Consider the following 13,000-nt stretch of genomic DNA (forward strand, 5'->3'; position numbering starts at 1 on the left):
GGTCATACGGAATCAGTAGATGTTGATGGATTGAAAAAAAATAGTCAAATTGCATGAATTTCGGTCAACAACACACAGGAGAGAGAAACTGAAAAATAAATATATTGATACTTCATGATGCATGTGAGGTTATTTCACACCGATCCACGACATGACTTTATGAAAGATTAACTTCAGGTCACTTCAACTTTATTTATTCATTCATTCGTTCATAATAAGAAAAACGCAAATTCTCTAGGTGTAGACCGGAAGCAGCTCAACACCGGTGTCCCCCACCCCAATCAGGGCGGCCCACCTGTCTTTATTAGCGTCTCCCCGGGCAGCATGGTCGCGCTCTCTGCTCCAGGCCTTTATCGACACCCGTGAATAAGTAGCTGCAGCGGCCCGGCGCGGGAACTCCGTCTCCGGCTGTGGTCATGGCCAGGACTGGTTTCTCCAAGCCTCTGCTGGACTTACACAAGAAGGTAAAGTCGGTACAGACGGGTCTTTATCATAGTGTGTGAGGGAAAGAGTTAATGAAATGCTCTATAAACCTATGGAGAACCCAGCTGTTGTTTTATCTTAAATTAACAGATGGAGAGTATTTGGATAATCTGATGGGGAAATAATTTTTAAAAAAAATCAATCATTGTTCCATCTTGGCCTCATCAGTTGTGCTATTCTCCAGTTAAGGCATTATTTTTCTTTAACTCCAGACATTTTCGCTTTGCTTATTGGACCTCGAACTCCACACAACAGGCCTGCTTCATATTTGTGTTGTCAGGAAAGTAATTGCATTCAGCTGCCAGGATCCCTGGTATCAAGCAGTCCCTGATTAGATGGTTGAAGACCTTGTGTCTTGACGACCTCGTCTTGAAGTGACCCACTATCTGAGCACATTCAGTTCTTGTCACTGTTGTTCACTGAAAACTAATTATCATCCAGAGACTTTTTTTTTTTGCTTCAGTTCTAATAATGAAATTAGCTGAATGGGCATTTGTACGTGTCTAGAGTCACATCAGAAACTATCCAAAGACTCTATTGTTTGTCCAGGTGGATGAGCGACGAGCCCCTTTGAGAACTTGGGCTAATGCCTGTGGGCCTATAGATCGCTGGCAGCCTGTAGAAGTAGACGAGTCCAGGATGGCCCCTGTCAAAATGGAGCCAGAACGCAGATGGGTACACTTCCAGTCATGCTTGTCACCTTCACCCACCACACTGCACTCTTTCATTTAACTCATGGTCAGAGTATGTTAACCTGCTTTTTGCGTCACTGTTTCTTAGCTGCTTGTAGTGTTGCTTGGCTAAGATTATGTTGAGTTTTGTTGTAACCATCTTCAGCTCTCTCCATCAGCTTGGCATGTTTAGTCATTTTCTCTAAGAGTATAATCATTCTGTGAAGAAGTGTGCTTCACCCATGCTCAAGGTCTTTGTGTTTGCAGAAAAGGAGCTTGTCACTGCAAACAAATGAAGGCATGATAATGGGGTTCCATGAAGACAGTCGGACATGCTCAGCTGACATAATCTGTACCAAAGGTTTGGTGTAGGGGAACTAACTTAATAGTCCTGGGGGGTAGGGGGATAAATCTGGATGTATTATCTTGTCCTCGTTTTCGTCCTGTATAGCAGATGGGTGTGTGGAGGAGCATGTGCTTCATGGGATGCAAGGTCTTCACAGCCTACAGGCACTGGTTCCCAGCCTGCTGCGCCATGAAATAGAGAGAGCACTGGAGAAACTGAACCTTATAGAGGATGGGGTGTATGCCTGGGAGATGTTTTTGGAAATGATGGTGAGACCTCATGAACACAGCTCACTAAAAGCTTCATGTCTTTATTGTAGTAGTAAGGAACATGATCCTTCAGATGTGCTGTACGCGTATGTCACCACCACAAACACAAGAGGGGCGACTTAGACTGGCTCAAATGCTTATTTGCAGTGTGGCTCTTTTAAAAGTGTGTGTGTGTGTACCTGTGTGTGTTTGTTTTTATAAACACTGCAGAGAACTCAATCATGGAACTCTTTGCCTAATGCTGACATGCCCCGGCATTTCACAGAGACCACTCGAGTCATCCTGGTAGACTGGCTCATTCAAGTTCATGTGAGTGTCCCTGTAAATAGTTTTTCCTTGTGTCAGTATTCATGTAATGTCATATTGTCATGTTGTTCAGTTCTTTTTTTTTTTTTTTTTTTTTTTTTTTTTTTCACAACTGAGATGGCCTGTCTATACAGTGGTTTTAAAAAAAACAAAACACCCATGTTACCTTAAAATTGAGGCACCTGAAGGAAATGTGCTTCTTGTGTTTGCACTGGCCTCTTGTTCAGGTCAGGTTGTAGTTGGCTGTTGCAGATTTGTTTGGATAGGTATGTTTCAGGAGAAAGTGGTTTTGACTTGATTGCCCTGTTTATGTCCTACCAGGAAATGTTGCATTTCCAGGAAGATACCCTCTATCTGGCCATACATCTCCTCAACCGCTCCCTGCAGCTGATCAAGGTGACCACTGCCAATCTGCAGCTGCTCGGTATGGTTTGCCTCTTCCTTGCTGCAAAGAAAGAAGAGTGTCTCCTTCCTGAGGTACCCTGGTTCAGATCTCAACAACCATTACGCTGTAGTTTCATGGCTGCACGACTGCATGTAGTGATGTGGTGGTGGACTAAATGCATGAGGTGGAATTTCCAGAGAAAGTCAACTGATAAATAGATCTGTTTTAAAATTCTTATTTAACCTATACACATATTTTCCCACTTTATGCTGCTTCCTCAAGGTCTCGGGACTCTGCTACCTAATGGACCACACATACACAAAGCATCAGCTGCTGCGAATGGAGCGCAAAGTCCTTTGTGGGCTAAAGTTTAATTTGTCCTTCTGTCCCCCTCTGCATTTCCTCTTTCTTCTTGCCTCCATTGCTCGCTGCAGTCCTAAGGTGGGAACTATCATTTTATTTTAAATACAAGCATCCTCAGCACAAGTCTTATCCCACAATGTCATCTGCATCACCAGGTAGTGTGGATGGCTCGATATCTGATGGAGCTGTCTCTCTTGGAGATCCAGTGTTTGGTGTTTCTGCCTATGCAGTTGGCAGGAGCAGCTCTCTGCTTGTCCCGTCGAGTCCTGCAGGAGCCTTCGACACCAGAAGGGGAGGCTGCCTGGTGTCTCGCCTCCAGCATACATGTCGGCAGGTTTGCATCTTGACTGAAAAGATATTTTTATCATTTCCTTAGCATCATCTATCACATGCTAGTTATTGATAACACCTATTCCATGGTGCTATTAAGAGGCTCTAGCTTTAACATCATCAGTGCTGAACTCTGGCTTCTGTCTTTGTAATCTCATAGCTGAAAGCTTTGTTCTTATTCAGCATTCATCCTCTCTGAGTGTGACATCTGTATGCTTTGTTTTTTTTCAGTGAACCTACCCTGCTGAAGATCATGCACATTTTAGCCAGTGCTGCAGCCAAGGCCCACAGCCGAGAAACTTGTGCTAGTTTTATTAAATTCTCCTCCTCAGAGACTTTGCATGTCAGCAGGCACCCCAACCTAAAGAATGCTTCTGCTCTGCTGGGCATGTGCACTTAACATATCTAACTCACAGGAACTGTATATAGGCCACAGCTTTAAGGTGGAGATTAAACCACTATAAGCTGTGTGCCAACATAGCAGCTCACCTGTTTTAGGCCTCTTGCAGCTGATTTAGAAAATATTTGTCCGTGTCTTGTCATTTGTGGTGATGTGAATTCTCTCAATATGAGAAATTTTAATGTAAAAAATAAAGTGTCTGCTGCAAAGTATTGTCTCAGATGTTTATTTTGCATAAATGTGACATTTCTAAAAGCTCACCAGGCTCCAGTCTACAAAAACAATTCTCCAAATCTTTCCTTTTATCACTGTGATGAACATAGATAAAATCACATTTTATCGCCTTTTTAAGATGGTTTTCATTCCAGCAAGCAGCAATAGTTTGATTGCACCACAGGTGTCTTGTCATTGGCTTTAAGTCTGCAGATACATTTTCACCTGCAAGTTCTCGTGTGTGTGTGCGCGTGTGCAGAAACCGGCCCAGTCGGTGCACAGATCTGATCTAATCCCGTGTGGAACATTTTGTATTCTAACATTTTGTTTGTCCTACTACTACTGCCTCTGTGGTACACGTGCCGTGCTTTCTGATTGGCTGTCGTAATTGTCGGACGCACCAATGGGCGTTGAGCTCGCGGACAGAGCTCATATTAACATGACTGGTAGGTGGTCTAACAGGCGGCCGTGGGCTCGGCAGAGGCGACCGTACGTTTACGTCTACGTTTAATTGTGTTATCGGCAGATTATTTTTGTGTTGTCTTATTTCTGCACACAGGCTCTGGTGACGGTGTTATGTTTTTTTTTTTTTTTTTTTCGCTCTTTAACATTTCATCGTCTCGTCCAACGGCGGCGTCAAGCTAGCTAGAATACAGCCACCGGAATTTCAAAACAAAAGCCCGAAAGTTGCCCCTTGGTGATTATTTAGGTGAGTAATGTTAAAGACAGGAATATAAAATCGAAATAACTACTGTGAGGTGACATTGTTTTGGAGAAGATCGTGTTATTTAGTTTTTTTGTTTTACCTCGTGTATTAAACCAACCGGATATGCTGTCTCTTATTTTGAACGTGACAGACGTTGGGGCCCCTCAACTCATTTGTACTGTGGTGGTGTTACACGTATTTGACCAAAAGGGGAAAATGAATTATTTTTTACTTTAACTCCCACATATAATTACTTCACCAACGTTATGCTAACTGGGCGCACATGGGGCAATTACTGTTCATCGGAAATACTCGTTTTACAAGTTTTAAGAGCGCCAATAAATATGGTTTTGTCGAATCTGCACTTTTCCTCGTCTTTCACATGGCCGTCGACCTGTTAAAGACGAGTGTGTAATGGTCTTTAAAACGCGACCTCTGTGATTTCTATGCTTTGTACGTGTTTACGAGCACAGTGAGAGGAAGTGTGTGCAGAAGGGCCGGACTCAAAGTTGAGTGTTACATAACCGGGGAGGGAGAGGAGCGGGCGGGGAGCCGCTGTGTGCTGCCTTCACGGAACCACTGCCACCGAAAATATAGGAAGAACAGGTCGACTGTATACACATGAGGTTTTTAATACTTCCACGATATATGAAGATTTTTATTTAAAAAAGAGACGCAGAGGGTTTATTAATGATGGAGCACATTGAAGTTGTGCACAGCTGAAAAGTAAGAATATCAATTGCATAACTTATCCTTAGCTTTTGCAATAGCTTTATGTGTTGCTGCAGAGTTGATTCTGTTGCAACCCAAAAATGTGAGTAGCAAGGTCAAGGCTGCTTTGCTGATTATTGGAGAGATATCTGTTTTTCTTCCTTAATTTTGAGGTACAGTAGTCATAATAGTGAAGTGTGTCTGAAATCATTAAGGTCGGTGTAGCTGAAAAATTCCTCAGCTTATTCAGTCACTCAGTGTTTTTGTTTTTAGGATTTGTACTTTGACTGGAATGGAACCTATCTGTTCTTGGTGGAGCAGTTAAAATCTGCTGTGTGACAGTTTCTGTAACTGGTTATGTAAATGGATTAGTGCCTAACCATAGGTGACATCATAGTATGTCATTTTATAATGTTCATACCCAGTTTTTATGATCACAAGCTTTTTGTTAGTTACGCTAGTGGCCTATGAAATCACTCAAACCCTGTGTTGGTATATTGGTATTTAACTGCTTTCTGTCAAATATATAAACTTGCACTAATGTTGATATAAATTCCTAGATCTGTTCTTAAATCTTATATTTATATTTTGATAATTTGATGCCACTCCTCAAACATCTCTTCTGTGTCATTAGCAGACAAATTAAGGAGTGCCTTTTTTTTCATGGTTCAAAAAATAAACATGCAGTTAAAGTAATGAGAGGGTCATATAATTAGTGTACACTGATTGTACCCTATTTGTTTTTTTATTTTTGCAATGCAGACACGATCACATAGAGTTTTGTTGCCACAGACACTGATATGAGAAACTGTTTCTCGTGTGGGAGGCCAAAGAAATAGGACTAAAACTCAGAGCCATAGTTTGGACAAGCTTCAACAATCCTGTAAAAACTAGTATTTACTCCCAGCTCCCATGTCTGCCTAACAACATTGATGACATTTATTTGGACATCTCTGTGGACTCAAAACAACTCATGACCTTTGTAATTAATTGGCTTAGTTTCAATACATGATAGGTACGCACGTTTAAAGGTGTTTATATGTGTTTAAATGCACATATACACACCTCTAAAGGTGTTTATATGCACCTGAAATTAATAAGATCTTAGTGATGCTGGTTCTAAAGCATTTCTCAGTGTTTTTGTTTCACAGTCTGTTTCCCCATTGGTATATGATCACTGTTATCTTTAGTGGAAATTAGTGGATCAGAAAATGTGGTTTGAGTGTGAATGGTGTGTGCCGCCGCTCCTCTCTCTGTTGGATGTGTGTGTTTGACTCAAATCATGCCTTGTCACCAGTCTATCGCACGTCTGAAATGATGTGTTTACGTAGGTGTTTTCAGTGCCAGACTAAACATCACATATTTTCTCATTAGATTGCAGTATGTCGAATGAACAGCCTTGCTTGAGCAAGCACAGTCCTTGTGCTGCGTCAAACAAGAATGTTGAAGATAAGAGCAACAGTACAACTCCGCGGGCAACATGTGATACTAAGGAGATCGATGAGTCCAGTCGAAGGGGCTCCCACTGTAGCTCAGAAAAAGACTCTGGCTACTCTGGTGAGTAAATTTGGCAAGAATATGCCTATAGATTTAGAATTTGCCAGGTTTTATTTTCTACAGCTGTTTTCCTCTACAATCTCATAATATATATTTACCTAAGTCAGCTCAGACAGTGATCATTATAAATGCTGAATGGGAATGAATGGTTTAGTGCATAATGGATACACCATGTTCTTGGATTTGAAAGAAACTGTGTCTATGAAGTTAATGTTTGTAACTTTCCAGGTTAGTTGGAGTAAGTTTCTAAGTTTATATCCACACCAGACGACAATCATGGGTATTGTAGAGGTTTTAATAGGTCCCCAATTTTACAATACAGAGATAAATGGGACTTTAATCATATTTAATGTAAAACCATCTGTTGCTAACAACCCATAAACTGATGATTCAGCAACTGAAATATTGTACCAGTGCAGCCAAAGGGGACTAGCTTTGCCATTCATCTCACTACTGGATCAGTCTTGGTAACTTTTGCTATGATTTATGGATCATTATCCTGTTGCATTGTCCTAACATTTATCTAAAAGTTTCTGCAACTTTGTTAACCCAGTTTGGATGTGAACACCCTCATACACACTCAAATGAAAGCTCAGAGTCTGCACTTGACCCTCATAGCCACCATTTCATTTCAAATCAAAGAAGCCAAAATGTGTTACTGTCCTAATCATCAAAATAAATACCCTGTATTGCACAAATGTGATTCTGAATGTAATCATTATTTATCATTGTCATTATTTGCTATAACTAATGCAACCACATGGGGGCACAATCCAGTGTCTTCATGTGCCGGTCCCAAGTCCGGGTAAATGCAGAGGGTTGTGTCAGGAAGGGCATCCGACGTAAAATCTAAGCCAAATCAAACATGTGAATCACAAATATGACTTCCATACCGTATTGGTCGTGGCCCAGGTTAACAACAAGCGCCACTGGTGCCGTTGACTTACAGGGTGCCAGTGGAAACTACTGACTACTGTTGGTGGAAGGAGGAGAGGACGAAGGCGTGTTCATGGGCAAAGAGCGAAGAGGAAGGGCAGGAGTGTCGGACTTAGAGTAGGGACTTTGAATGTAGAGAGAGTTGGCTGATATGATGGAGAGAAGAAAGGTGGATATCTTGTGTGTTCAGGAGACCAGGTGGAAAGGTAGCAAGGCCTATAGATTAGGAGCAGGGTACAAGCTGTTTTATCATGGTGTGGATGGAAAGAGGAATGGAGTAGGAGTTATCCTGAAGGAGGATTTTTCTAGGAATGTCCTGGGTGATGAGTGTGAAGCTGGAAGTTGAAGGTGTGATGTTGAATGTTGTCAGTGGTTATGCCCCACAGGTAGGATGTGAGTTAGAAGAGAAGGAGAAACTCTGGAGGGAGATGGATGAGGTGATTCAGGGTCTCCCTAGTGGTGAGAGAGTGGTGATTGGGGCAGACTTCAGGAAGTGATGGGTAAGTTTGGTATGCAGGACAGGAATGCAGAAGGACAGATGGTGGTAGACTTTGGAAAAGGATGGAAATGACTGTAGTGAACACATTTTTCCAGAAAAGGGAGGAGCATAGGGCGACATATAAGAGTGGAGGCAGGAGCACACAAGTTGATTACATCTTGTGCAGACGTTACAACCTGAAAGAGATCAGTGACTCAAGTAGCACGGTGAGGTTACAGGGAGTAGAGGTAGAAGGTAGAAGGTGGAGGATTTTAAGTACCTAGGGTCAACAGGGTCAACGGAGAGTGTGAAGTGAAGAGACGGGTGCAAGCAGGTTGGAACGGGTGGAGGAAAGTGTCAGGTGTGATGTGTGACAAAAGAGTGTCAGCAAGAATGAAAGGAAAGGTGGACAAGACAGTGGTGAGACCAGCAATGTTGTCTGGTTTAGAGACAGTGGCACTGAGACAAAGACAGGAGGCAGAGCTGGAGGTAGCAGAGCTGAAGATGTTGAGGTTCTCTCTGGGAGTGACGAGGATGGATAGGATCAGGAATGAGGACATCAGAGGGACAGCTCATGTTAGATGTTTTGGAGAAAAAGCCAGGGAAGCCAGATTGAGATGGTTTGGACATGTTCAGAGGAGGGACAGTGAATACATTGGTAAAAGGATGCTGAGGTTAGAGCTGCCAGGAAGGAGGCCTAGAGGAAGACCAAAGAGGAGGTTCTTGGATGTAGTGAAGGAGGACATGAGGATAGTTGGTGTGGGTGAGGAGGATACAGAGGATAGGGTTAAATGGAGGCAGATGATTCGCTGTGGCGACCCCTGAAGGGAGCAGCCCAGAGGAAAAGAAGAAGATTATTTGCTATAACTATTGGTGTGTGAAGAATAGTGGAAAGATAAATATGTAAAAACAAGTAAATATTGAAAGGATGTGGCAAGATACTATGAGGAAATACAACAATCTAACTACCAGCTGTCGGTTTAAACATGGCTTTAATTTGGATTAGTCAAATTTTTCTTTGTTCTGTCCTCTTTGCAGACGGCTCAGACTGGCAACAGACAGATGTGGAGGAACAACTGAGCAAAAAATCCCAGTCCAGATGTAGCGAGCATACAGAAACGTCACAGCCAGGCCAAAACCAAGAACTTGGGCAAAGTATTCCTGGGAATCCCAACCTGAGGTCAGCGGGTCAAGCGTTCCAGCCCATCTATATCATGAACAACATGACGCTGGAACGGGTAAGACAGGCACTGGCACAAACAGTGATATCAGGAATACACACTTTTGTCTTCAATATGTTTTCAGTTCTGTGTAGAAAGGTAAGAAATGAGATATTCAGAAGGTGGCACACATGACAATCGCTGGGAGTAGGGACTGAGGCATGTAGAGAGCTGAAGGGTCAAACAGGTGAAAGAATAATGAAGAGGCAATGTGATAATCAATCAAGAACATCGTTTGTCCCCTCGGGGCAATTCAAGATAAATGCAGCAAAGTTGCAAAGTGAAGCTAGTGAGGCACAAAATGTTGAAAGCTCCTTTCCCACTAGAGGAACTTGGCAATCTGAAGTTTTCTATAGCCTGAACCTGTTGGGCAAAAGAGGTCAGTTGTGCCTTTTTCAGTTTTTTTTTGGACCTTTTGTTGTTTAAGCCAAAGCTTTTGTGAAAATGAACATTTCTGCTAGTCTTTTGTGTATCTGTCAGAGTTGCAATTTAGAATTTTGTCCTCTCTGTTTGCTGTATTTGCTCTTTTCTCCCTTTATGTCCCACCAGCCAAACATGATCCAGAAAAGCATTCAGCTCTACTATAAAACTGGAAGCAGGGAGACCAGCAAGTCTGGTGCTCAACATACGATGTTTCTCCAGCAGTCTAGGTTTTTGCCGGCCACCACACAGCTCCACAAACCCGTGTCTCGGAATTGCTATGTCACAGGGAAGAAAATAAATGGCACTTACGTACCCACTGTCACTTCCTACCCCCGTATTGCACCACACCCCAGCAAGAAGCCACCTGATAAATCTTCACTGAATGATGACTCTCAGAATTTGAGCAAGAGGATGTGCACAGAAGACAAGATTGATGACACACCTGTGACCAGGAGTGTACCTGAGAAGCAACTTTATAAACAACCCAAAGTAGCAGTTTCAGCTTCTGGGCAGTTGGGTTCCTCTTCAACCAGAGACCGTCACTCCGCCTCCAGTTCCACAATTTCATCCTCAGTAAATGTCTCTCCATCAGTGCACCGTGAGCGTAATACTGCATCCGTCCTTACATCCAGAAATAGAAACAGAAATAGCACCATCAATATTCGCCACCGCCGTTTCCTCAACACAGTAGAAATCCTCAGACAGTCAGGTCTGTTGGACATTACGCTGCGCACAAAGCATCTGCTGCGCCAGAGCAATGCCACAGAACAGGACATTGCCCAGCTGCGTCAACACACAGAGCTGCTTTGCCAGGCTGCTGGAAACCCCAGCCGCAGCCTAAACGGCATCACACCCTGGGAACATCTGTACCGAGCCATGGCCGAGTCGGGCAGCTACCCCAGCCTCAAACTCCTGCAGAATTTACAGGTCCCAGCTCCTCTAGAGTCAGCTGGTCAACAGGAGAGTATTTCCACAGATGACACCAACAAGCCAGAAGCTGCTGACAACTTAGATGTGCCGCTGTCTTACCCTCACCCCAACATACCAGATCCAAACCAGAACTGTCTTGTACCACAGCAGTCTCACTCAGGACGAAACGAGGAGGTCAGCACAGGTCAGAAATCCTCAGAGGAAGTTGCCTTTATACCTCCTGACAGTTCTACTGGTTAGCACAAACTACAGTGCCTTTAACAGAAAAGAACGAGTACTCAGGGCCAGCCAGTGGAGAAGCATGTGAGTTTGGTTTTTATTGGTGGTTTTAATGGTTTACCCCTGGTTATGTAAACCTGGTTTTATAGGAGTCATGCAGATTATCTGTAGGTCAATGGAAATCAAAAGATGACTCCAGTTTAGTACTTAATGTACATGTCACGGTATATTCTTAAGTTACCTAATGTGCTTCATCAGACATGTTTCACATCTGCGAGCTGATAGTTAATTAATGCACTCAGTGCAATTCAGTCCCAAGGCAGCGTCTTACTTATGTTGCCACTGCAAACTTTATATCATAGAACTGCACAGAAGAGGTGAGTAGTTTCTGAGCCAAACAAGAAGGTTTTACTAGGAGGCTTCCACAAAGGTGGCAATGATCCACTGATGACACCCACACCATAAACCAGTTCAGCAGACTGTTCCATTGTAACAGCAGACCAACTCAATTCAGGGAAAACATGGAGTTCATCTCCTGGTAAATGAATGTTGAATGTTGTTGTCTTCAGAACAGCAGAGATGACTCCCATAAAGACTCCAATGACTCCTTAATTCAAGGAAACACTCTAAACTGTCTGTAACATCACGTTGGATTGCTGGACTTCTATACAGTTGCCTTTCTACAAAGCCTTAACAACTCTTCTTGCTTGATGTGTTTTATTTTTGTATTACCAGGGCACATTCTCATCACAGGTTTCATAATCTTTATTAATCCCACAGTGACAGCACACATGATAATACAGGCACTATCAACACATCATCTCAGTAATAATCAGTTATACCATATTCTACTCTGCAGCAGCATTAAAGGTTTTCACTTTGATTATTATTATTTTTTCTTTTTGCACCAATCAAACCAATTGTTGCTGTTAAGCGGTCATCTGTCAGTCAAAGATGGAGCACAGTTATGAAAGAGTATATTGTATGTTGATGTGTGAAGTATGTGTATGATGACAGCATTATCAATAATGCAGAGATTTCTGAAATTTAAAGTGGTTCGTGTTTTTTTTTTTTTTAAATAATTTTAAGGTATTTAAATAAAGTGACATGTAAGAAATAGACTTTTTTCCTGTTTATCCTGTGAGCCTTTAAAAAATACATCATGGTTGTATTTTTCTAAAGTGAGTTTACATAAACTTGAATTAATCCAGTTACTGCCACAAAAACTGAAAAAAGCTACCAGTTTTTGAAACACACACGAGAAGGACATATACAGTGGTTTCAGAAAGTATTCAGCCTTTTTCACTTTGTGCACCCATGCCGTCTAAGTCTAGTGATTGACAGTCACATAGTGCTGAGAAGCTGCCCATAGCATGATGTTGCTGCTACCAAGCTTCACTGCAGCGATGGTGTTTCAGTTGATTAGCAGTACTCAGTTCCGCCCAAAGTGTTCAATGTATGTCTCAGGGAGGACTTGTTAGTCTAACCCTGTTAGTCCTTGGTCACCTTACCTGGATACTCATGTGGCTTGGTGGACAAATGATTTACACAGTTTATGGCATGGTTTTATTGTCCTGCCCTACAATGTGAATGGGACTTTATATATACAGGTGTGTGAGCCCTTCTATGACCAATCAGTTCAGTTTGCCAGAGGTGGACTCCAGTAAGGTTCTAGGCGCCTCCCAAGGACGTCACTTCTTAAAATACTTTTTCAAAAGTTTCTAAAACCATGTTTGTACTTTGTTATTATGGGTTATTGTATGTAGAAGTATGTAGATTGGTGAAAAATTAAAATTTCATCCATTTAAAATATATTTTGTGCAAAAAGTGACGGGGTCTGAATAGTTGCCGTGTGGTTTATTGTCTCCTGCTACTGAAAGGTTTTCTTCAGTTTTAGTTCTATGTTGACAAAGAAAAATCCCAGTTTTATGTGTTTTTATCCTTTTGAAATACATTAAAGGTTTGATTTTTTTAGGATAATAAAATTATATTAAGTCTGTTGGCACAGACTGTCAAGGAAGGAAATATTTTCTCATGTGTTTTCAGTTTATAAG

The 13,000-nt window shown here is 42.1% G+C and overlaps 2 protein-coding genes across 5 annotated transcripts; both read left to right on the forward strand.

Annotated features, from left to right (window-relative positions):
• Positions 1 to 1,048: 1,048 nt before the first annotated feature.
• Positions 1,049 to 3,679, forward strand: ccnp (cyclin P). The gene is made up of 8 exons (XM_026298689.1): positions 1,049 to 1,158; positions 1,422 to 1,506; positions 1,606 to 1,769; positions 1,980 to 2,078; positions 2,397 to 2,552; positions 2,743 to 2,901; positions 2,979 to 3,157; positions 3,385 to 3,679. The coding sequence occupies exons 1-8, from the start codon at positions 1,123 to 1,125 to the stop codon at positions 3,551 to 3,553; spliced, it is 1,047 nt and encodes a 348-aa protein (XP_026154474.1). The 5' UTR covers positions 1,049 to 1,122; the 3' UTR covers positions 3,554 to 3,679.
• A 513-nt stretch (positions 3,680 to 4,192) lies between these two features.
• On the forward strand, positions 4,193 to 12,777 carry LOC113125624 (CLOCK-interacting pacemaker). Of its 4 annotated transcripts, none has more exons than XM_026299201.2 (4): positions 4,193 to 4,255; positions 6,558 to 6,740; positions 9,193 to 9,392; positions 9,924 to 12,777. In XM_026299201.2, the coding sequence occupies exons 2-4, from the start codon at positions 6,566 to 6,568 to the stop codon at positions 10,965 to 10,967; spliced, it is 1,419 nt and encodes a 472-aa protein (XP_026154986.1). In that variant the 5' UTR covers positions 4,193 to 4,255; positions 6,558 to 6,565; the 3' UTR covers positions 10,968 to 12,777. The 4 variants fall into 4 exon arrangements, with proteins under 4 accessions (XP_026154986.1, XP_026154985.1, XP_026154987.1 ...); XM_026299200.2 differs by lacking the exon at positions 4,193 to 4,255 and adding an exon at positions 4,323 to 4,475; XM_026299202.2 differs by lacking the exon at positions 4,193 to 4,255 and adding an exon at positions 4,498 to 5,197.
• The last annotated feature ends 223 nt before the right edge of the window (positions 12,778 to 13,000 follow it).

This window comes from Mastacembelus armatus, chromosome 13 (assembly GCF_900324485.2).
Source record: "Mastacembelus armatus chromosome 13, fMasArm1.2, whole genome shotgun sequence".
Taxonomy (NCBI): Eukaryota; Metazoa; Chordata; class Actinopteri; order Synbranchiformes; family Mastacembelidae; genus Mastacembelus; species Mastacembelus armatus.

Bases quoted from the DNA above. Each gene is read 5' to 3' on its own strand.
- LOC113125624 (XM_026299201.2), top strand. From the start codon at position 6,566: ATGTCGAATGAACAGCCTTGCTTGAGCAAGCACAGTCCTTGTGCTGCG. The intron at 6,741-9,192 runs GTGAGTAAATTT...TCCTCTTTGCAG, and splicing joins AAAAGACTCTGGCTACTCTG to ACGGCTCAGACTGGCAACAG. The intron at 9,393-9,923 runs GTAAGACAGGCA...ATGTCCCACCAG, and splicing joins ACAACATGACGCTGGAACGG to CCAAACATGATCCAGAAAAG.
- ccnp (XM_026298689.1), top strand. From the start codon at position 1,123: ATGGCCCCTGTCAAAATGGAGCCAGAACGCAGATGG. The intron at 1,770-1,979 runs GTGAGACCTCAT...TAAACACTGCAG, and splicing joins AGATGTTTTTGGAAATGATG to AGAACTCAATCATGGAACTC. The intron at 2,553-2,742 runs GTACCCTGGTTC...TGCTTCCTCAAG, and splicing joins AAGAGTGTCTCCTTCCTGAG to GTCTCGGGACTCTGCTACCT.